The 25,711-nt window shown below is 36.9% G+C and overlaps 1 protein-coding gene across 1 annotated transcript in view; it reads left to right on the forward strand.

Moving 5' to 3' along the window:
• The first annotated feature begins 12,159 nt into the window (after positions 1 to 12,159).
• Positions 12,160 to 25,711, forward strand: part of LOC136835069 (switch-associated protein 70-like) — a 40,004-nt gene continuing 26,452 nt past the window's right edge. Inside the window, exon 1 of the mRNA XM_067098234.1 lies at positions 12,160 to 12,510. Coding sequence (XP_066954335.1) covers positions 12,382 to 12,510 — 129 coding nt within the window. The 5' untranslated portion in view covers positions 12,160 to 12,381. The remainder of the gene's footprint in view (positions 12,511 to 25,711) is intronic.

Here is a 25,711-nt window from a genome sequence, read left to right on the forward strand (position 1 = left end):
CGGATTTCTTTAATGACATAAGAGACCACTGGATGCTTTTGTTTTAAAAACAAGGGAAAAAACATGAAAACTGCACATTCCAAAGATGCATAATACTTCATTAAGGTTTCAAATTTCGATTGCTGGTTTAACAAAGCTAACAAGAATTTAAAAAAAAACACCTTGACTCACCTATGTTACTTCATTCATCACGAACGTAAGGCAAAGGGATAACGGGCAAAGTGTCATAAAAGACGCATACAAAGGTATAATTATATAAACTAATGTTTTGGTGGTAAAATGTCATAAAAACTTGGAATGACGTTTGAAGAAATAATAATAATAATAATAATAATAATAATAATAATAATAATAATAATAATAATAATAATGAAGACGTGGTTTACCTGTTAGAAAACTTCCCTTTCAGTGTTGCTTACATAGAAGTATTGCACGCCATTCTATTACCGTAGAGCTCAAGGCTACAAACAAAGGCTATATTCAGTGAATAACGTCTGTTCTGTGTAAATAGCTCGATTGGTCCTTGCTGCTCTCTCTCTCTCTCTCTCTCTCTCTCTCTCTCTCTCTCTCTCTCTCTCTCTCTCTCTCTCATGCACACACAAGGTCGTTATGGCTGAATAGATATTATTCTCAAGCAAGGAGATAAACGGCTCAAACCATCGTTCAGAAACCAACAGTTAATAGACAGAATCCTCTTCTGCCTTTCAGCGTGCAGTTCCTCTTCCAAAATGACAATGGGATACTATCAATGTGTAAATACATGTCTGTACTCAATCAGCCTCCTCTGGTAAAACATTTAAATTCAAATAAGCGCTCATGAGACAAACTTCTCCAGCTGAAATACATCGTGCATCGAAAATTGGCAGTCAGTATGTCAGTTATATTAACCACTAGGAAACCCGGGAAGGCACCGTGATGAAAAAAATAACAATGATTCCTGCAAACCACTGCAAGAGACCCAAGTCCTTTGTTAACTACCTTCCAGGATCAGCTTCTTCTTCTATCTGCGGAGATTCTAGTTTGAGATAACTTTCGTCTTGTTTCCTCATCATTTGTGGTTCCTTTATCTTGACCAAGTTGTACCAGGCTGACTGCTTACCTTAATATTATTTCAAGTAAAACGTAACTTTTAATTTCCCACCAGTGGTTTTGAGGGTTCTGACTTGGTTCTAATACAGCTGTGGTGCGTATAGATAATCCTCCGTCAGGCGTCAGCTATTGTAGACTTTATTTTGTTCCTCCAGATTACGATATATCATTCATGACCTGTGTGAGGCTTAAGAGCATGCCTATTCACAATTGTGGGTTGTCCTATGGCTAGCATTTGCTTGAAGACTGGACTGACTTTAAACCCTAGAGTAGGTCTTCTGCGTACATTGAGAAGCTTCTTTCTAATCCGTGGGCTCTTGGCTCTGATAGTGGTAGTTAATTAGAGTACTGAAGGTTTCTTGTTATTGTTTTTCTATGGGCACCACTTTTGATATTCAGTCTCTGTCTGGATATATGAGTTCCAGTTTGTTTCTCTCTCTCTCTCTCTCTCTCTCTCTCTCTCTCTCTCTCTCTCTCTCTCTCTCTCTCTCTCTCTCTTCCTGTCCACGTCTCATGAGCGGTAAAACAGGGCTGAAAGGGAAATGTCGAGTTTTGTCTTCATTCTTATACAGACCAACTTGTACTATTAACTTTTAACTTGTTGGTGTAATGCTTAAAGAGCTTGCTTGTCTAAGGATTTTTCACTGTTACCTTTGCAATATATCTCAAAAAAAAAACTAATATTCCTACTTTCCTTCTTTTCCAAGAACCTTACTAAACTTGATTATTCTGCATATTTCTATCTTTGCAGCCCCACTGTGGGCCATACCCAGTGGCCTAGTTATTCTTCATTCTTGATGAATCACTATTTCACCTTCAACAACAAATAAGCTTTACAAGGGGCATCAAGATTCGGTGAAAGTTTCGAAATTAAAAATTCTTAAATGGTTTGACATATATACACAGAGAGTTATAAAGATTATTGCAGCATTTACTATCAAACATATTTTGCTCCTCATAAGAGAACTGTCAATTTAACACGGTACCTCATAAATACTTGCACGGGTTGTGAACTCCTTCACTTACAGTAGAATGATAGCTAGGATGTCTAGGCTAGGAACCGTGTTAAGGACAAGTCCTGATGTAATTGGGAAAAAGATTCAGTAATTAAGATCAGACTTCCTTTCCCTTCTGATTACCCTGAAGAGAAGCAACCAATAAGGATTCATCTTTAGACTTTATCTCACTCTTCGTAGCCATAGACTATGTAAGAACCTCTTCCTCCGAGAAAGAGGTTATTTTTTGTTCTGTCAAAGATGTCATTGCGACACTTAAATAAAATCTTTTGGGCGGATCTGAATTTAACTCAGCTTTTGGCTATTACTTTTCTTAAAATTTTAAATAATAAGACTTTTTAGTACGTCTGTCACCCTAGCTGAGTCAAATTGTTCCTGTTCAGAATGGTGGATCAGGATGACTGACATGTGGTGGGTGAACCGTTTCCAGCTTCTCATGAAAAAAAAAATATGTATAAACAGCAAACACCAAGAACAGCTCGTGAAACCTTCAGTTTGCATCTATTAGCCTATATCTGCTGTGGGAAAACCATACTCTGGCAGGCATGGACATTCCTAGCTTGAATTTTCATCCCTCAGAAAGTAATATTAGCTCGTGGTCTGTGCGAGCCACAAGAAGGGTCTTTGAAAAGGATGTATCCTTAAGTTGTTTTCCCCCTAACCAGGGCTACCGTCATGAATAATGATTAAGTAATGAAACTGTGGTTCTGAGCATTTAGCACCAAGAGGGGATGATTCTATGATCACTATAAAAGAGTAGACTGTTTTTGGGCGCTTTAAGAAAAATGTCATTATTGTGTTAGCGACTACTAATTTCATGTTAAGTTGTATATACTTCTCTTGACCTTATACATAAAGCTATTAATCTTTTTATAAAATATATGTGCATAAGTATGTGTGGACACATACACACACTAATTTAATATATAAACATTATATATATAGATACATATATATATTATAGACACATATATATACAGTGTATATATATATATATATATATATATATATATATATATATATATATATATATATATATATATATATATATCAGAAGAGGATATATATATGTATATATCAGAAGGGGTGACTCAGATATTAAGGTTCCTGTTCCCAATAATTCTTTTGTTGGGATAAGGTTGCTATTCCCATGCCTGTCTCTATCATGGTGGCTATCCACCACAGTCGTTTAACTACCAGGTACATAGTTTACTGCTTGGGTGACCAGAGTTACAAATGGAATTTAACGGAATGTGGCAGTGACTGTTTTTTCTTGTTTAATTTTCTCTCGAGACTCCTTCTAACAGAAAAACTGCCTTTTGGTAATTACGCACTCAAAACTTTTAAACACTCACATACATACACATATATATAATGTATATATATTAAACTAGTGTGTGTTTGTATGTGTACACACATACAGTACATATATACCTATATGTTCTATAAAAAAGATTAATAGCTTTATATATAAGGTCAAGAAAAGTACTGGGTGTTTCGAAATTAGAGGCCCCACCCCGTCCACAGAACAAATGGAAAGTTATGAAGTTTTCTGCTATAGCCTATCTGCAAGTGCATTATTTTAAGTTTCTATTAAGCTATTTTTCATTTTACATTTCTTGTATTTTCAGACTGAGTGACGGAGTTAGATACAGCCATGGCTAACGACTCGGAGGAAATCAGAGAGGCCAGGGATGTGGTGCATCCTTCATTTCACGTTCCTGGATAGCTAAATACATTAAAAGAGATGAATCCTTTGTTAAAAGAAACTGGAATAAAAATCCATATGACTGTCATCGCGAAAAGAGTGAGAATCTTGGAAGGCCTGAAGTCCTTTCTCAGGAGTCAAAAGACATCATAGCTGAGGCAGTGGGCAGACCAAGAAAGTCTTTACGTAAATTGGCGCTTGAACTAGAAACAAAAATGGGAAAGAAGAGAAGTTATGGTGCTGTATATCGTGAGTTGAAAAAAATCACTCAGCAACAGAGACAAGACCATGCATGGTTTTGTGGTTCATTTCTTAAAGATTGGGATGAAGCTGACTTTCTCCATGTTGCCGCATCAGATGACTTCTTCATTTACACAGTCAGGAAGCCAAATCAAAAAAATGACATCATTTGGGCTGCAAAGTTGGATGATATCAGCGATGACGTGCGCTATCGCCAAGTTGTGAAATTTTCTGAATGTTTGGGAATTTTTCTCTGTTTCACAGCCAAACGGTTAAAGTGGATCATCAAAGAAAAAGGACAGTCATGGAATGGCGAATACTTCAAAGAAACTGTGCTTACTGGTGGAGTATTTCCTTTCCTCAAAGATCCTGAAAATGTGTTATCTGTTGAAGAAGTCACATTTTTGCATGATAAGGCACCATGTTTCAAGGCTCTTCAGACACAGGAGCTGCTTCGAAACAGCGCACACAGTGAACTATGATGGTATACCAGGCCTTGACAACCTGCAAAGAGAGGTGACCGAAGTGCTCAGGGAAATGGAGTTTGAGTCTCAGCTTTTTTGTGATTTGCTGAAATCATACCGTTCAAGAATGCAGGCTGTGGTACAGGCCGATGGAGGCCACACAAAATATTAAATACTCAGAGAGAAACTTAAATAAATACCTGTTCTGAATTACTTTTGTTTTTGTCCATATCAATTTTAGTTTATGCTGTAGAGGGGGGGCCTCTAATTTCGAAACACCCTGTATATACAACTTAACATGAAATGAGTAGTGGCTAACACGCAAGTTGCATTTTTCTCAAAGCGTCCAAAAACAGTCTACTCTTTTATAGTGATCATTGACTCATCCCCTCTTGGTGCTGAATGCTCAGAACCACAGTTTCATTACTTAATTATTATTCATGACGGCAGCCCTAATTAGGGGGAAAACACCTTAAGGAGACATCCTTTTCAAAGACCCTTCTTGTGGTTCGCCCTGATCACGAGAGTGTTACTTTCTGAGGGATGAAAATTCAAGCTAGGAATGTCCATGCTTGCCAGAGTATGGTTCTCCCACAGCAGATACAATAGATGCAAACTGAAGGTTGCTCTCGACCTGTTCTTGGAGTTTGCTGTTTATACATGTTTGTATCATGAGAAGCTGGAAACAGTTCACCCACCACATGTCAGTCATCCTGATCCACCAGGATGTCTTTTCATTCTAACTTAATTTTTTTTTCTAATGAATGGGAGTATTCTGATCATTAACAATGTGGCTCAGCTAAGGTGACAGACATACTGAAAAGTCTTATTATTTCAAATTTTAAGGAAGGTAACAGCCAAAGCTGAGTTAGTCAGATCAGCCCTAAAGAATTTAGGTAAGTGTCACAATGACATCTATGACACATTGGCATTTACTCACGCTCAAAAATGTGTCTACATACAGTACAGTATATATATATATATATATATATATATATATATATATATATATATATATATATATATATATATATATATAAATATATATATATATATATATATATATATATATATATATATATATATATATGTATGTATGTATGTAGACACATTTTTGAGTGTGAGTATACATACATACTATATATATATATATATATATATATATATATATATATATATATATATATATATATATATATATATATATATATATATATATATATATATGTATGTGTGTGTGTGTGTGTGTAGATGGATTTAATGGAATGTGTCTACATATATATATATATATATATATATATATATATATATATATATATATATATATATATATATATATATATATATATATATTATACACATACATATAATGTATATATATATATATATATATATATATATATATATATATATATATATATATATATATATATATGTAGACACTCAAAAAATGTGTCTATATATATATATATAAATATATACACACTTTTGAGTGTACATATACTGTATATATATACATTATATATATATATATATATATATATATATATATATATATATGTATATATATAGTATATACATATTTATAGCAATGGATACACTAGGAGGGAAGCGCCATCTGCATATCAGTAAGGACGCCAATCAAGGCCAAAACCCGAAACAGCATTTTACACCACTTTACTGGGACATGTTTCGAACAGTACTCTCACTCGTTATCAACCTACAAATTAAAATGATGATGACAATTACAATTCTTAAAATAAAATTAACACTAATACAACAAAATTACAATAAAAAATCTTTTAAACATATTCTTAACATTTTTATAGGAATTTTGCTGTATTATTGCTTATTTTATTATAAGAACTGTAATTGTCATTATCATTTTAATTTGTAGGTTGATAACGAGTGAGGTACTGCTCGAAACATGTCCCGGTAAAGTGATGTAAAATGCTGTTCCGGGTTTTGGCCTTGATTGGTGTCCTTACTGATATATATTTATATATATATACTGTAGACATTTTTGATTGTGTGTAATCTATATGCGGAACGCGTTTTTGAAAATAGAAATTACTCTTATTTACTGCAAATGACTGAATCCACTTACAAAATGGATACTCATCATTCTCCTAATGCACTCTATTGTGTTGGTCTCGCATACAAATGGGCTCATCTTACAGACTATCATCTCAAGACTTCAAAACGCTATCAAATTCCTAATTCTCTCTCTCTCTCTCTCTCTCTCTCTCTCTCTCTCTCTCTCTCTCTCTCTCTCTAATGCTGAACACTTCGATGTACGGTGAAACATAAGAACACTGTAAGAAGCCATTAAATGAAATGATCAGCTGCCACTGAACTATATCAGAAAACCAAAATGCATCTGTATTTTAATATATGAACGGAAGTTCCTTCAAGGAATGAAGAGGACATTTGTATGCCGTTCCCCAAACCAAGAGACACGGTCGAATACGTGGGAGCCTTGGCGGATCACATGGAAAGCAAGAATTCTGATCGGAGCTTCCAGATCATCATTTGCATTCAGGATGAGGTCACTTCACACAAATATGAACGACATTTTCGTAATTACACGAGATAACAAGTCAAACGCTGAATTTGGGGAAAGGTAAAGGTGCTGTTTGACTGTCGCTATCGATATTGCGTGGAATAAACACTGTCATATCACTTTTGAGAAGATTGCTTGCAAGAATTCTCTCTATATATACTGTCATCGCATTTTCATCCGTATTTTCCGGTGAATTTCTTTTACTTTTATTTTTACCATTTTTCCAGTGGTCTTTACCGTTTAAGTTTATTTTCATTTTTTTTTTTTTTTGGGGGGGGGGCTGCAACCTGCCGCCTAGTCTGGCATAATAATTGTGCATTGAGCGTACGTCTATATTAGCAATAACATACATTTCAACAGAATCATGGACCCTGAATCCCTGCTATTCTTTTTAAAAGGACTAAAAAATCTCTGATTGACAGCTGTTTTCCTTTGTTTCTGTTCCCGTTTCTAACGCTCATAATTGCACTCCTATTTTGGATTATCTGCCTTCATGCCAAATCTTGCAAAGTGCACACCCACATTATGCCATTCATGTAAATCATTTCACTGCACACTGCACAACGTCGCTTTCTAAGCACCGTTATGGAAATAAGAAATCTCTTCAGCTTCTCCTACCAGCGATATGGAACAAATCGTCCGATGTCGGCCCTGGTTACTGATAGAAGCCGCCACCCTCGAGAATCATTGCCGCTTTTGTTACTTCCAGCTCTGAGAACGACTATCTGGAAGATTTCAAGACCACGACTGATACTTCCTTTTGCAGCTGCTCTCTTGTTTACCCTACGAACAGTTTGCTATGGGAAGCTCTAGGATCCCTCATTCTTAATATTCTTTGTGAGGATTGTGGTTCCTATTTTCTGGATCCAAAAGCAAGATCCATCTCCTATAACGCAGAGTCACCAACCGGTGGCCGTAATAAAGTGACAGGAAAAAAGTCACAGAAAAAAGTCACAATTTTGACTAGGAAAAAAGTCACAGAAAAAAGTCACAATTTTGGCTAGGAAAAAAGTCACAGGAATAAAGTCACAATTTTGGCTAGGAAAAAAGTCACAATTTTGGCTAGGAAAAAGGTCAGAAAAAAAGTCACAATTTTGGCTAGGAAAAAAGTGACAGGAAAAAAGTCACAGAAAAAAAGTCACAATTTTGGCTAGGAAAAAAGTCGCAGGAAAAAAATCACATTCATTTACAGTCTTTTGTTTATGTTTCTACGGTAATCCCCAAAGGGCTTGTACTAAACACGCCGCAGAGGTGGAAACATACCTGGTTAAAACCCGTGGGGGTCACTCTCTAGGGAATATTAATGTGACTTTTTTTTTCTGTGACTTTTTTTACTTTTTTACCTGTGACTTTTTTACCTGGCTTCCACCAGCCAACCTTGCCCGCATCACCAGGTCGTGCTGGTATCAAGCAAAAGTTGATTTTCCTATCACGACGACCTAATGAAAATGAATACTAGAAATGCATTATATGTCAATTAGTTTACTCGAGTTATAGCTGAATATTACTATATATCCCCATGCCTGGATGGGGATGAGATCTCTGTTGTGAACTAATATAGGAACATTACGGATGTAATCCAACAGCTGCATCCCTGCTTTCGTCTGCAGATTCAACAATCTGCTTATGAATCTGGTCTAAGAACTTAGTTGAAGACCTCAAGCGGTAATTTGAAAATTTAAAACCTGTTGAATGAATTTTTGACGGCGTCTTTTCGTAATTCTACAAATACAAGAGGAGACTTTTGAGAGATAAACACCATCATTTCGATCATTTTGGGCAACGGTTGGATTCTTATCTCAGTAAATTTCCTAAAGTTTACTACCCTATTATTTCTCAGAATGAACAGCTTTGTCTCGGCTTAGAATTTCCTAAGTTTGGGTCAACAGAAAAGCAAAAAATAAAAATTGAAAATCGTAAACCTTCAATATGGCAAAATGAAAGCCGTTTGGAACTCCAAATGCCGGAGGTTGAGCTAAAGCCTGCACTGCAGATATCAGCTCTCATAAACCGGTAGTTAAAAATTCCAAAGTCGCCGATTAAAGCCACTTGATCGATAGCATCACGAAAAACTAGTTTCGGTAAGCGCAAGTAACTTTTAAAATGCTTCTCTCGTTACTTGAACCATGTGCGCAGTTTCTCATAATGCTGCGTCGCTGCTCGAAGGAGAAAGACAAAGACGACAATTTCGAAAGAGACAACAATCCAGAGTATGTTGGACATTATGGTGTTCTTAGTCACTTACTGACCTTGTAAAAGTGGCGCTTAATCTAAGACAGTGTTGTAAACTGCAATTACTTACGTAATTACTATTTTCTTAACGCTTTCGGAATTGAAAATGTGCTAAACTGCTTCGCTCATTAAATATAAATTTATGACGTAGAGTTACCATGCTATTTTCAGTGTGCCATAAATATGGTGCAAAAAAGTTGAAAGTAGGCGCATACTGAATCAGTATATAATGCACGCGCAAAAGTATGATTTATGTAGTATGATGTGTGTATATATATATAGTGTGTGTATACATATACAGTATGTATATACATATACATATATGTATGTGTATATATATATATATATATATATATATATATATATATATATATATATATATATATATATATATATATATAGATAGATAGATAGATATGTATGTATATATACTGTATATATTTATATACATACATACATATATATATATATATATATATATATATATATATATATATATATATATACATATATATGAGTGTGTGTTTAGCGTTATTATAGCTCTTAGAAGAGTTGAACAAATTACAGAGATAATAACTATTGAAGATAAATTATAATTGGAGTTGCGAAAGCCGTGAGAACCTAAATAGGAATGCTCAAGAATGCAAGTCTCTCTCTCTCTCTCTCTCTCTCTCTCTCTCTCTCTCTCTCTCTCTCTCTCTCTCTCTCTCTCCGAACTGTAATCAAGGTGCCTGAGACCATATATGTCATTCATATAAGACGCCGAAGGTCACAAGGCAGCCATTTGACAAAAGTCAGTCAACTGTCGCTGGTCACTACCTTCGCTATGACAACGTTCCTCTTCTACTTGAGCTTTTCTTGCGTGATGATTCCACAGACCCGACCAGGAAAGAGAACAGAACGCACAAGGTGAGCATTGGCAGACTGCCTGCACTGAAAGTCAAGAAGAAGAAGAAGGAGAAGCAAAAGGAGAAGAAGAAAAACAAGAAGAAGAAGAAGAAGCAAAAGGAGGAGAAGAAGAAGAAGAAGCAAAAGAAAAGAAAAGAAGAAGCAAGGAATCCCTGAAGCCTTCAAGCAATGAGCCTGAACGGGGGTTTTTCTAAGAAGGTTCGGCTTCCTTTTAAGGGCGCCTTAGTTCGTGTCAAGTGCGCTTTGAGCGAGTTGCACTCTTCTTTAATATTCTAATATTTTACTGCGCGTGGGTACGTGGAGTGAAACGCTTCTCAGAACTCACTCAATATATTCCTATGAAAACCAGGACAATGTTCAATGTGTCCAGGAGCACACACACAACACACTCTATTGTTACTTTTACTTTGTATATAGAAGCGTCTGTGGGCGCGCGTGTATGCCTGTGTGAACATATAGATTTCACAGATACATAAATACACACTTTATCACATACACAATTATTGTTTTGTGCGTTAGTACAATTACTAACAGGACCTCATTCAAACTGGATGGTATCTAGTGGAGATATTTATTCAAAAGAAGTTACAAGCTTTCTAGGACAAACAGTCCTCATTCTCAAGTACCCGTACATTATACTGTCCAGTTTGAATGAGATCTTGTTAGTAATAAATACACACGTTTACACACAAGAAATGTACTGGTACTTGTCATTAACCTCAGTTTTCCATGTGACAAAATATTGATCCTTACTTGTATCAAGGTCTACAGAATACTTCGTCCGATGAAAAATTCTCCTGCTAAAGAAATATACGAAAAATATGGTATCCTCCTGTGTAAAATATATTAAATAAATTGAATATAGAAATATAAACCAAAGGGCGACACAAAAAAATGAAAACAGAATATTAAGAAACAATGTAAACAGAATAAGATAATCCCAACAAAAACTAAAGATAACAACGGATTAAGAGAACTGTCGGGAAAATAAACCTAAATCATTTATGTTCCCAAACTTCAAGTTTTGTTTTTTTGTTTATTTTTTGCCGGTGATGCGAAGCCTCTTTGAGAGTTCACGCGCCTTGACTGACTGACTGACTGCCAGGCCACAAACGGCGCGGAAGATAAGATTTACGTCTCTTCGGTACAAGTTTTTTCGAAGGCAGCAAATGGTTATGGAGTGTAAGTGACCAGCCGGCTTCCATATCACCATATCATCGACACAAGAAACAACTTCATTGGGCGATAACCCAAAAAAGGGGGTGATGGTTCATAGTACGAGATTTAAGAAACAACAATAACAACAACAAAAAATGCCGGTGGGAATGCCAGGTCATGATTTTATGTAGATTAGTGTTTAAGAGAGACGCAGTTTAAGGATGTGTCTGAGGGGGCCTTCAAATTCGTTTGTTGCGTCCTTCTGGGGTCTCCCCATACGCGCTGCCAGTGATTTTCACGCCCTAGAGCACTTTCCGAATCTGCTACGAAAGTCATTGCGACCTCTACGAGGTTCCAGAGGCCGAGGACACGAGCAGGTGGTCGCCAACAGACGCAGGTGGTCGCGCCAGAGCAAGTTACGGTATGGTCGAAGACTCTCAGGTAGTTTCTTAGGGAATGGGACCCCCGAGGGGAGGGTAGGGGTGATACCGGATGGCGAGGGAGGGCACTTTCTCGCGTGTAATGACCTACAACCCGAATTCTTACGTATGGCACCGTTACCATCAACTATGAGTGGTAAAATGCCCCGTGGTCAGAGGTAGGATTTGGCAGGAGTTTTGCAAGACTTCAGACGACAATCGTTGAGGAGAATTTGCCTTTAAACGGGATGAGATGATTATCAACAAATAAGAGAGAAATGTACTGTAAGGTGGCGGTGGTTGGTAGGGAGTACTTGGCGGGAGGGCCAGGGCAGGGGTGCAAGACGAAGGCCGTATAGGCACGCGAGGTCTCCAAATATCGCTGGAAACAACCATCACTTCAACTTCCACTTGCTTTTCGATCCAAGATAGCCGCTCATATGTTCAAATTGATGAAAACCGACCTTGCCATCTCCAGAAAGCCTTTATTCAAGCCGTGACGAAGCGTTAAAAGGAGGTAAAATGATTCATTTAAATCTTCGCTGGCACAGGGTGGGCATCCAGGGTGGGTCTTCGAACGACGATGCTCACTTGTTCCCCCGGTTCGCCTGCGATGGCGACCCTGGGACAGCTTGTGGCGAACAGCTTATGGTTTGCATTCGACGCTCTAGATCACCAGAAGACAGGAGTTGTCGCAAAGAGCCAGTTAAAGGTAAGTTACTGATTCACCCGCTAAAAACGCACCCGAGGTCGTAGCAAGGCTTAAGACCGGGAGGTGCAGAAGGATTTTAAATGGTTGAAGTGTTCCGCAGTGAGTTCAACTCATGACCCTTGACTCTTTTGCCCTACGGCCGAACTGAGTGGCAGTGTGTCTCTTCATTTGTCTCTCAGTGTTCAACGAACTGTTAAACGAAATATGCAATACGTAAATCGATAAGTAAGAAGAAAGAAAGCATAACCACCAGTGTGATGAGCACAACGAGAACTGTCAGACTTTATTCAGTGAGACTTGAGTGCTGGTAAAGACGAAAGAAAGTCTGAAGAATGTAAGATGATGTATGCGGGTTAAAAAAAAAGTAGTGAGCATTAAAGGATGTATCATAATAAACATAATTATCGTCTCGTTGGCAACACCATCTCTCTCTCTCTCTCTCTCTCTCTCTCTCTCTCTCTCTCTCTCTCTCTCTTCTCTTACAAGTGCGGAGGAGTGGGGCACCGAGTTGAGAAGTTGCACTAGGAGAAAGAGGTTCTTTGAGGGCGTCTGACGTAAACGCACAATCGCACGCACACGCAAACACATGGAACGAAGGAGTAGGAGGATATGGGGCGGCGATGCAGGCAGCGGTCTTCGAGACACTGCTCAGGGCAATGTCATATTCGCAACCTCAATCGTGTTTTTTTTTTTTTTTAGTTTTTTCGTACGGCATCATTACCTTGGAAATTCAGTTTGTATCGGTATTTGCCATATACTGTAATGCACAAGATGAGAAGCAATTCTTTCATTTTTTTTTATTAAAAGCTTCATACGATACAATTTAAACGAGTGTTTGCTTTTGTTACTTTTATACCCAATCACTAGTCTCATAATGCTAAAGTGCAAATCAATGTCTCTTTCGCAGTATGAGCTGGAATGGGATGTGTGATTTTTCAATGCTTTCGTAATAAAAAAAAATCAAGATTTAAAGGTTCCTATGTTTTCTTACTGCTTAACAGCGTCGTTAGCCTAAGAATGGCATGTTTATGTCATTGTTTTCTTGGCGTTATGTCACATAGAGAGAGAGAGAGAGAGTAATGTTTCCCCATACAGCCAACGTCCAAAAGTTAAAAATATACAACAAACTTTTTTCTTTGTTTTTATTTTTATTTCTTTACAGTATTAGAGTTCAAACCTTGAATTGTCAAACCTCCATAAGACTGTGCCATGGGAGGAAAGGACCAATCTTTTTATTTAGACAAAATTATCTAAGAGTTGAGTCGAAACCAACGTCTTCTTAAGACTAGGGCCAAATAGGAAGTTGAGTAATGGCTCTTTTACGTCACCAAATCAGTGTCCCTTTGTGAGTGTGTGTGTGTGTGTGTGTGTGTGTGTGTGTGTGTGTGTGTAATCCATTGCGTTTCGGGTTATCACTTAAGAGTGACATCGCTCATTTGCATACAAAGGGATATTCGAAAAAGGAAATGATATCTTCTGTGCTATCACTCTCTCTCTCTCTCTCTCTCTCCCTCTCTCTCTCTCTCTCTCTCTGTGTCATTGCATAGAGACGCACACATATGCATAATATATATATGTGTGTGTGTATATATATAGATAGATAGATAGATAGATTGATATATATATATATATATATATATATATATATATATATATATATATATATATATATAATATTATAACAGCAACAGATCAACTATTTATAAAAGTATTTATATACAGCATATAATTATATATATATGTGTGTGTGTGTTTGTGTTTTGTGGGAATGTCCGCGAGCACGCATGCTTTGAAAGAATTATCCTCCAGCATTATACAAGATAGATATCAATTAAGCAAAGGATATTAAAATATACAGTATTTCGTGGTCAAAACAAAAGTTGCCTCCTGAATAATAATAAACTGGAAATCTATTCAGTCTTCTAGTTTCTTCCAGTAAGTGAATACCTGTGTGCTTGTCATGTAGGAGAGATTATCTTCATTTATATACAATGAAGATTCTAGTGAATATTCGTCCCCAAAAATAAAAAAGATAAAGCTGAAAAATTGTCCATGGACTGCACAGCCACTCGGAAAACAGATGAGGAATAGAAAAGGAATAGGCAGCGGAATTTTATCTTTATTTATTTATTTATTAATTTATTTATTTATTTTTAGAAATCTCAGCTGGGACGTGATAGGACTTTGGAAATACGGACAACGCAATGAAAAAATAATGATTTTTTCAAAAATTTAAAGAAAGAAAAAATTACCGGTGTAAAGTAAAAAGATATTACTGCTTATGAATTAGAAATGAGGTAACCGCATTTTACAGAAAAAAACATATATTTAACTATTTTTTACAATGAAGTTACCAGAGTAAACTTATTCTGGTAGCTTCATTATGAAAAATAGTTTAAAAATTTTTATTTTTTTTTGTAAAATGCGGTTAATCAACTCAAATAAAAGGCTTCTTATTTCGATGGCCAGAAAATACTGGCAACTCATCAAATAGATTACAAGATTTACTCTAGTTTAACTTACACTGAAATGCCATCACTTTTACTACCAAGAAAAATAATTGAAAAATTATTTTGGCTAAGAGATGCAGGAAAAATTTATCACTGCTTCCCATTAATTAATGAAGAAAAACGTCACTTATTCGGTTAATACTTCCCATTTAGATTAGCGGATGATATCCCCTCCCTAGAATTCAGAAAAGGGAGGGAAGCACGAAATTATGAGACATTCATCGCCAGTCAACTCGGAGACAACGAAGAACGCCTCTGTACGAAGATACAGCCACGAAATTGAAATGAAGAGTAATCCCTCTTTACACTGAGACGTCGTTAGCCATAGATTATTCCGAGAATTCATTATTACTTCTCTTGGTTAATTAGACCGAAGAATTCTTTACGCTTGTAATACTTCATGGCATCACCACAAAGATGTGGGATGCAATTTCTTTGCTGTGTTTCGTGAGTTCTTGAATGTCTTTCTTTAATGAACAGGTCTGTAGTCACCTGAAGAGTTGCGTTTATTAATATTAACACTCACACACCCATTACTGTATAGTTAATTACAGTAACACGGCAAGATTTCTAGCTGATTTGACTATCCAACTTTCTTAAAAATTTAATCAAATATTTAAAGTTTCTGTTCAGAGATCCGGATAGCAAATATACTTTCAACTTTGCGCAATAAAAACTCGCATACACAGACACACACACACGCGCAATATATATATATATATATATATATATATATATATATATATATATATATATATATATATATATATATATATATATATATATATTGTGTATATATATACATTATATATAATATGCATTTGAAAGATCAAGGTTATATCGTTATATGTAGGGCGTATTATCTAAAGATTCCCATACGATAACCAGGTAAGAAAAAAATCTTGCAAAATAAACAACATCCAATAAAGAAAGGATTAATATTCGATCTTCTTCCTGAGGAGTCTGTTGATCATACAGAGAGAGAGAGAGAGAGAGAGAGAGAGAGAGAGAGAGAGAGAGAGAGAGAGAGAGAGAGAGAACTAAAGTCAATTAATCTCTTGAATGTTTATTTATTTTGTCTACTGGCATTTCAACAAAAGAGAGAGAGGGAGAGATGAATTTATTTTCTTCCCCTCACTGATTTTTTTCATTTCCTTACTCATTACCCTTCTACGCGAATGAGAGAGAGAGAGAGAGAGAGAGAGAGAGAGAGAGAGAGAGAGAGAGAGAGAGAAGAAAATAAGCATCTTAAACTATTTTCCTTTCTCCATCAATCCTTTCCTTGGGCCCTAACAGAGCCAGAGGGCAGACGGGCAAACGGACTTGAAAAAGGAGGCAGACACCGAGCATGAAAAAGCCAGCTTTGACGTAAGCCAGAGCATCAGAGCCGAACCCTCATCAAAACCAATAATCATGTCCTGGCGTCCCATGTGGGTCCACGATGCCCAGCGATCAATGCCTCCTTATTTGTGTACGTGAGATAGGGCCATTGACCACGCTGAAAGACTCAAGTGCTTGGCGCACTCTTCTGCATCCATACGGGACTCCGTTCTCTCTCTCTCTCTCTCTCTCTCATATAAAAACTATAGAAGACTACATCAAGGAAATTGAAAATAGTTTTTCTTTATTTCCGTCTCAAGTTGCTCTCTCTCTCTCTCTCTCTCTCTCTCTCTCTCTCTCTCTCTCTCTCTCTCTCTCTCTCTCTCTCATATAAAAAATAGAGAAGACGACATCAAGAACAATTGAAAATAGATTTTCTTTATTTCCGTCTCAAGTTGCTCTGTTTGGCCCTTTCTCTCTCTCTCTCTCTCTCTCTCTCTCTCTCTCTCACACACATGACGTCTCTCACACACACATGACGGTAATACTGCGCATGTCACAGGAGTTGTTTATGAGCACTGCAACAAAACTCTTGATTTACGATGATGGAATATTATACACCGTATAAATAGCAAGAGAGAGAGAAAGGTTGGGGGGACCAGTCGTATTTCAATGCAGCGAGCACCGCTAACCTTCCAAACTATTTTTCATTGATTTTCTTATCTCCAAAAAAAATTAATTATACCTTAATTTAACCAGACCACTGAGCTGATTAACAGCTCTCGTAGGGCTGGCCCGAAGGATTAGATTTATTTTACGTGGCTAAGAACCAATTGGTTACTTAGCAAAGGGACCTGCAGCTTATTGTGGAATCCGAACCACATTATGCCGAGAAATGAATTTCTGTCACCAGAAATAAATTCATCTAATTCTTCATTGGCCGGTCGGAGAATCGAACTCGGGGCCAGCAGAGTGCTACCTGAGAACGGTACCTACCCGTCCAATGAGGAACTTCTTATCTCCAAAACATTAGCCGCCATGGTAGCTGGCGGTTAGTCAAACCCAGCCCACCCGGAGTACATAATAACCCCGACTTCGGCCCTTTATAACTCTGAAAATATTCAACCGATCGGGATGAAATATTGGCTTTAGAGGCTCCCCACTAAGGTCTCTAATCGTGCCAAATTTCATCGAAATCCGTTCAGCCGTTCCGGAGATCCAGATATCGATTTTTGGCGTTCTAGGGATCTGGTTTAGGGTGGGCGGGTGGGTGAGGAACCTAACATATCTGTGGAGCAATAACGGTAAAAGATACAGCCGTGAAACTTAGTTTTTTTGAAAGCTCGTATTCTGAAGGGGTACCTTTCGGGGTTTGTTTTTTGAAATAATGAAATTTAAAGTTCCAGTAAGCCATTCAATTTGGAAAGCCCCCGAAGCCAGAAACGTATCGTGAAAATTGAGTGAAAGACATGCTTTCCTGAAGAGCAAAGAACAAATTCACTAGCGTATATTATATAGCATACTGTATGTTATGGACGTACTGAAACTTGACGTTGTGTTAATCAGGAATCGGAGGTGAAAGTAGATAAGTACCGGAAGTGTTTTGGGAGTAATTTATTAATACTGTCTGAGTCTGAGGTTGAACATGTCACTTTTTCAACGTTCATAAAAGGAAAAACAGCTGGTCATTGAGCAAGTAACTAATAATAATTGACGTTGTTAAAAAATGAAAAGAAATTGGCACAACCGACGTATGCCAGAAATATGAAGGATCAACAAATTTATTGTAATTATTATTTTCATAATCATGACACACTAATATTTCTGAGATGGATAAATAGCTCTCAGGACATCAGGATTTTTTAATAACATATCATACAACTTGTCACATGAATCACTGAAATTGCATTTGACAACCAGCATATGTTTCAATGTATCGACTTTGAGTTGCGATTTATCTGGTGTCCACAAGTTGTTCATCAGAAAAAAAAGACTCTTTCAGTGAGAGTATTCGTCCCTGGAAGACATTATAACAATGCAAATTCTGCCATGAGTACTTTCACATTAGCACATGGAACATAACGGTTGATAAAGTGCTGAAAGATTTCCATCCATGGTTTCTCTACTGGGAATTCTGCCGTAGCCCACTCATTAACTTTTTCTGCAGTGGCATATCTTTGGCTATTGGAGATCTCATCACATAGTTCATTGTCATTGATCTTGCCAGGAAATATGTCATTCACAAAACCAAAGCACTTTTGAACATCTTCCCATGATGGTTGTGATCTCAAAAGCACCTACTCAAAAATATCTATCCCTTCAAATTGACTGCACCAGCAGTCCAGTTAATTTGCACTCGGTTCATACAATTCAGTCATTTGTGAATAGAGCTCCTTTGTATCAATCTCTTCATCCAACTCCTTCAACTTACTTTGAACTATCATGGAAATGAACTTCCTCCTAGTTCTTCTCTTTCCCAGTTCCTCGTTGGAGAGTCGGTAGAGTTCTCGGCTAGCGTTCTGCTAGGCCCGAGAATTACAGGAATTTATTTCTGGTGATAGAAATTCATTTCTCGCTAGAATGTGGTTTGGATTCCACAATAAGCTGTAGGTCCCGTTGCTAGGTAACCAATTGGTTCTTAGCCACGTAAAATAAGTCTAATCCTTCGGGCCAGCCCTTTCTAGGAGAGCTGTGGTCTGGTTAAACTAAGGTATACTTGACTTTAACTTTCTTCTCTTTCCCTGCATTTGTCATTAAGGTCTTTCAAAGATCTGTACACTTCAACACATGTTGCAGTCGGATTTTCAATTTGCAGAACAGTTGCTTGAAATGATGCTGCCTGATTATTATGTACAAAATATAATCACAGCCCTGCACATGGATCTTCACAAAAAAAAAAAGCTTGTAGCAAGACAGACCATTTGTCTAATGATTTCCCGCAAACTTCACTTTTTACATTTATTAAAACAATTTTAAATAGCTTTTTCCACCTTTCTACAACACTGCACCAGTAGGAGTCAGACTCTGAAGGTCGACTAACCCCGTCTGACGTCATGACGAGCAGAAAGTATGACTTGGAATCAGAATGGGTCTAGGGAAAAGTGCGCAGTCCGTTGGAAAACGCCACAGGCCGGGACATTTCCTGACTTTTCGGGGACGCCGGGACGGGTGATGCAAAAATAGGGACTGTCCCGGGTAAACCGGGACGTCTTGTGTCATCGGGCAAAAAGTAGGGATAAAGCAGCGAATTTCCAGCACCGTAATGAGTATATGTATATATATGCATATATATATACAGTATATATATATATATATATATATATATATATATATATATATATATACGTACATTAGGTTCACTCGTATTTGTACAAACATACACATGTTATGTATGCGTATTAATGGGTAAATACATACATATACACACATGCAATATATATATATATATATATATATATATATATATATATATATATATACACACACACAAGGCTTCCCAATACTTATTTTATACAATGTTTACATATGCTCAAATTTTATGCTCAAATTTTATATACTCTGTTCATGATGCTTTACATATTAACGATTAATGACATGCACATGGCTGTTTTAATATATATATATATATATATATATATATATATATATATATATATATATATTTTATATATATATATATATATATATATATATATATATATGCATATATATATATATATATATATATATATATATATATATATATATATATATATATATATATATATATATCGCATGGGTCTGACTACCACTAATTTCCTACTGCCCAACATGGCAACAATTCAACCCACCTACAAGCGAGTTCATAACAATCATGCCATTATTATTATTAAAGTAGTTTAACCAGACCACTGAGCTGACTAGGGGATGGAGCCGGCTGAAGGACCAACGCAGCAGCCGGCCGATAACCGATCGTGTGGACAAGGCATTAAATGCCGCCTTAAATGCCATAGAAAAGATCATAGAATTTGGCCAAAGGCCAAGCCCTGAGACCTATGAGGTCATTCAGCGCTGAAAGAGAAACTGGGCAGCCAGTGAGAAGGTTTGAAAGGTGTAACAGGAGGAAAACCTCGCAGTTGCACTAGGAGACAATTTTTAGAGAGGGGGGAAAGTCAAATTGAATAAGAACGTACAGTAAAAGAAATGAGGGAGGTTGCAGCTAGGGGTTAAGGGAAGCTGCAAAGAACCTTAAGTAATGCCTACAGCGCACCGCGTGAGGTGCACACGGATCCCTACCAGAAGGTTTTCATTCCCTAAACTATAAACATAAAACATCATCTCCAAGTGACATGCACTATCACGTATATTGCTGTTCACTCATTTATAGCTTTTTGCTTGTTGAATTGGAACTGGAATATAGAATTTAGGCCAAAGGCCAAGCGTGGCACCTATGAGGTCATTCAGCGGTGAAACGGAAATTGACAGTCGGTAAGAAGGTTTGAACGGTGTAACAGGAGAAAAACTTCGCAGTTGCACTATGAAACAATTGTTTTTTTGCAGAGGGTGGAAAGTAAGATGGAAGAGGGAGAATATAAACGGAGGTACAGTGAAGGGAATGAAAGGGGTTGCAGCTGGGGCCCGAGGGGTTTATACTTTTCGAAATTATTCCTCGGCCTAAGCAATTTGTTTTCGCGCCTCACTTCCTCACCCTAATTTCTGGTCTATCCTCCTCGGCCTAAGCAATTCTTTATTGGGTCTGCCATCCTCACCTTTAGCAGTTTCTCAACTCTCCTGTAAGTGGGTAGTGCCCTCAGTGCACCTCACATGGTGCACTGTAGGCATGACTCAAGGTTCTTCACAGCGTCCTTTCGGCTCTTAGCTGCAACCTCTTTCATTCCCTTTTCTCTACCTCCTTTCATATGCTCTTCCTTCCATCTGACTTTCTACCCTCTTTAACAATTGTTTGACAGTGCAGCTGCAAGGTTTTCCTCATGTTACATTTTTCAAACCTTCTTTCCGTCAATTTCCCTTTCAGCGCTGAATGACCTTATAGGTCCCAGCGCTTGGCTTTTGGCCTAAATTCTATATTCGAATTCCAATTCCTCAGTTCTTTCTTTCCCTTCCGGCTTTTCCTTCAAAGAACGTTCAGTTTACGATGAAGCTCGCTTAGCAAATCTATTGGCCTTTATAGCACGACCCATATTAAACGACGGCACGCTTTGAGTAAAAACAGACTTAGCAGCATCCCGAGATGTCACTTCTTTCACTATAATGCTCATTGTTCGTGCCTGGTACCAGTTTCTCAGATTCGTTTCTTTACAATTAACTAAACATATTTAAAAGGTAATAACATTTTACCACAACCATTCTGTTTTAGAGCAACCAGTTTATTAAAAACCGTATTGAGAATTCATTTGTAAAATATGGGGCCTATGTGCTAATAAATTTTTTATAACATGTATTTTACTTCATTCACAAATTCCTTCAGTAGTTTACAGTTTTCACTTCCGTAATAAGCAGAAACGATAGCAATTAAAGAGACCCATCAACACAAATACCATTTCATATGATACACCCACAAGAAGCATTCCATACCCGACGGCAGTCATGTTAAAATCCCCCAAACGTCTTTGATTACTAAGTTCGACTATTTTGCTCATTTATCTCCTACTCCGTGTCAAATTCACAAACTCAATAAGCCAATAGTATCCGTAATAGTTACTATCCTAAACAACCAGTCCTTAGTCTTTAGATTGGTTTCATGGATAGAACAGATTAGAATATAGCATTTAAGCCTAAGGCCAAACGCTGGGACCTAGGAGGTCATTCAGCGCTGAAAAGGAAAATTGAGAGTAGAAAGGTGTGAAAGGTGTAACAGGAGAAAAAACTCGCAGTTGCACTATGAACCATTGATAGGAGAGGGTGGAAAGACAGATATAAGAGAATACGAACGTAGGTACAGTAAAAGGAATGAAAGGGGTTGTGGCTAGGGAACGAAGGGACGCTGCAAAGAGCCTTAAGTAATGCCTACAGTGCACCGCATGAGGTGCACTGACGGCGCTACCACCCAACGGGGGTTTCATGGATGGCTGTGAAAATAATGGTCATTACCGTATACTAGTGGCGTATTAAATTGAATGGAATATGAAATTAAGACGAAAACAAAGCGCTGGGACCTATGAGGTTATTCACAATCGAAGTGACCTATTAAACGAAAATCGTTAAAACAAATCATTAAATGTTTCTTGTAAAAGAAAATTCGCATCTCAAATCTTTATGCGGTCAACCAGATTTGTTTGCCAGTCGACCTCCTCTCCCGGCTCCTCATTGAAATCGTCGAGCAATACTTTAACAAGAATTTAACTTCAGTTATTCAGATTTTTTTTTAAATCTATAACTTAGAATTCTTTTCACCTCAGCGTTAAATCCAGTATTTAGCCAGGTAGCTTATGGCCTTTGTTCATGGAAGTGTAGCAGACCATCACAATATCAAACTTTCATACCAATAAATGGAAATAATATATAGTTTTTAATGTATTTATTGAGTAATAATAATACTAAATCGGGAAATATATGTCGAAAAATTATATGTATGTATCTTTTCTATATGCCAAGAAACATGTATTAAAATGACATAACGTTAAAGTTATAATTTAAAAGTGAATGTTAGCAAACGAAGGCAATTAACCACATATAGGCCTATTGCCTACAGCTTCATTTACAATACGACTGCATAAATTCATAAACAAACCTCATAATATAATTGCTTAAATGTATAGTCGCATAAAATAAAGAAGAGATATAATTTTTTGGTTTATACAATTATTGGAACTAGACCCATACGAGGCTACCAATCGGCTCCGCCAAATTCAACCACTTAAGCAAGGAATTTTAGTAAATAGCCTAACCGATCTGTGAACCTCAACTGTCTCCAAGTATTCCAAATTCTAGCGATGATTTCTGAGTTTGACTACACTGCAATCAGCACTAGTAACTCTAGTTCAGCCCTGTAATAAAATCCTATACTGGTACTCAATATTGCCATTGGATAAACAAAAAAAATAAGATAAAAATAAAATACAAAAAATAAATAAAACAAAACGGATGGAAGAAAATGCCTCGTTCTAGACCAGTTTTTTTTTTTTTTTACTTTATTTGTTAGGAGATATCTACAATTTTCTGAAATGTTTACCCCACTTTGTTGAACTGGATCAAACCTTCCATTCCTAACCAACCATCTACGGACACGTGTGGCCTTTAACAACTGGATTGGAACTGGAGAGCTGGGGAAAATTATTAATAGACCTATATATGGGTAATGCTTACCTGATCCTCCTCCGATCGCTCATTACGAATATATATATATATAAAGACACCTTTACTTTGTGTTAGATTACGCAGAAAATTAAATATGTAAATATATGAAGCTATGTAAGTATTTACCTTCAAATGGGATGAAAAATATCAGAAATTTGTTGACATCAATGAAATCAGCTGATGAGGTGACCAGTGTAAGATTCTATATCCCGCCAAAACAATGGCTGTTCCATTAACCAGCACGCCTCCCCTTTCTTTGCATACAGTTGCACTCGTTTTTTTTTTTCTTCGTTTTTTATACAATGACAAGTGTTTCAGTGATAGCAGCTATGCAGAAAGAATAGAAATTCATATATTACATCAAGATTTTGTAATGATATGCTATATTTTGTATGCTTGTTATTGATTAAATTCGAAATAGATACAATACTGACGAATCCTGCAATCTATGCAGTTACAGTGGTGGGCGGGGCTTCTCCGCCAGGTTATTGCGATGAGGCTATAGCTCCATGAAACAAGTAATTTGATATTTGGTGTTACCTTCTAATTACAAATAATTTTTTGCTCCCAATACATTTAACGGCGCTCTTGGTACTGTACATTTATTCAGATTTCAGCTTGTTGTCCCACAGATTAGCTAAGGGCATTTGAGTCGTCACAACCAATACCCAAACCACATTTCCACTAAGTGTTGAACAAATGGAATTTTCAACGATTCCACGAGGATGGCTTACATTAATTTGCTTACGTTTAATATTTGATATAGGCCTTTCACATGTGTAATCACTCTCACGTGAATACTGTTAAACAGTCCGATATATTTCCAAATTAAGTAGTTTTTACCTTCAACATCTGTAATTATGTGGATGATAAACCAGATTCCACATACTTTGTTTTCCCCAGTAAAATAGGCTACCGTAGAAGTAGTCAAAAACTGAAAACCCATTATTTATTAATTAAAAAAAAATTATAATACACAGCCAAATGGTAGGTTTACGAATGCAGAATTTCCGAGGAACCTAGCTTACAAACCGATCAGGATTTTAATGAAAAGCGCAGCGTGGAAAAATTAGAAATTAAACGAGTAGAAGCCTACATCCATCTTGTCGACATCTTGGATCCATAGAAATATCAGCCTAACACTGAAAGGTTCACAAATCCGCCCCGTTTCTGCACATTTTCTTGAACTCTGGTTCCTCCAGCAAGTTGTGACCTGTAACAGAAAACAACGGCAGCAGAAAATGTTCTCACTGCAATTACTCGGCAACTCCGTAAAGAGAACGTTCACTTTAATATTTCTTGAAATAGGCACGGTATCTTTTACTTTGAGGATAATTAGCTTATAAAAACCATAAGTTACGTTTCTCCAATCAATGCCTAAAAAAGGTTATTACCCACTGAAAGCCTGTAACCACCGTATAACAAACATTCACACTTTACAATGCTACTCTGCTTCTGACGCTATTTAAAGTTAAAAATTTTCGCTATACGTAGAAACTACTTAAACAAAATTTGTATATTAATATTTATGAAATGTATTGTTCCGAAAATCGCCAAATTCAAAATTAAGATAACACACATACTATGATAAAAGTCGCATTCTTAAAAAGAATTCAGGGAAAAGTTAAACCGCTGAACTTTAAAATAAAGCAACGAAGTTGTGTAATGTGAGCTCTTGTTAGGGAGGAAATGATTGCATCATAGATCAGTTTTGCCACTAACTATTAAAAAAGACCCAGCGGCTCCTGCCTTCGTATACTGTACTTACAAATGTATTAATGGTACATGCATTAACTGCCTGATGACTTTTTAAGCATTTCAGGCGCTTTATAGCAATACGATCAAACACCTGATTGCCATGGATAGCTTGACGAACACTGACGTTCATTACAGCACCGCATTCACTAAATTAATGGGTACCAACAATTGCATCCAGTTCATATATCTTCACAACCTCATTATCTATGTTAATGAGTATTTCACATACTCAAGCCTTGTTGATGAGTAGCCTACCATTGGAAACTTATGCCTTGATTATGGATAGCATCCCAAACTCACTGCCTGCGTTCATAAAA

Source organism: Macrobrachium rosenbergii, chromosome 54, assembly GCF_040412425.1.
Source record: "Macrobrachium rosenbergii isolate ZJJX-2024 chromosome 54, ASM4041242v1, whole genome shotgun sequence".
Classification (NCBI taxonomy): domain Eukaryota; kingdom Metazoa; phylum Arthropoda; class Malacostraca; order Decapoda; family Palaemonidae; genus Macrobrachium; species Macrobrachium rosenbergii.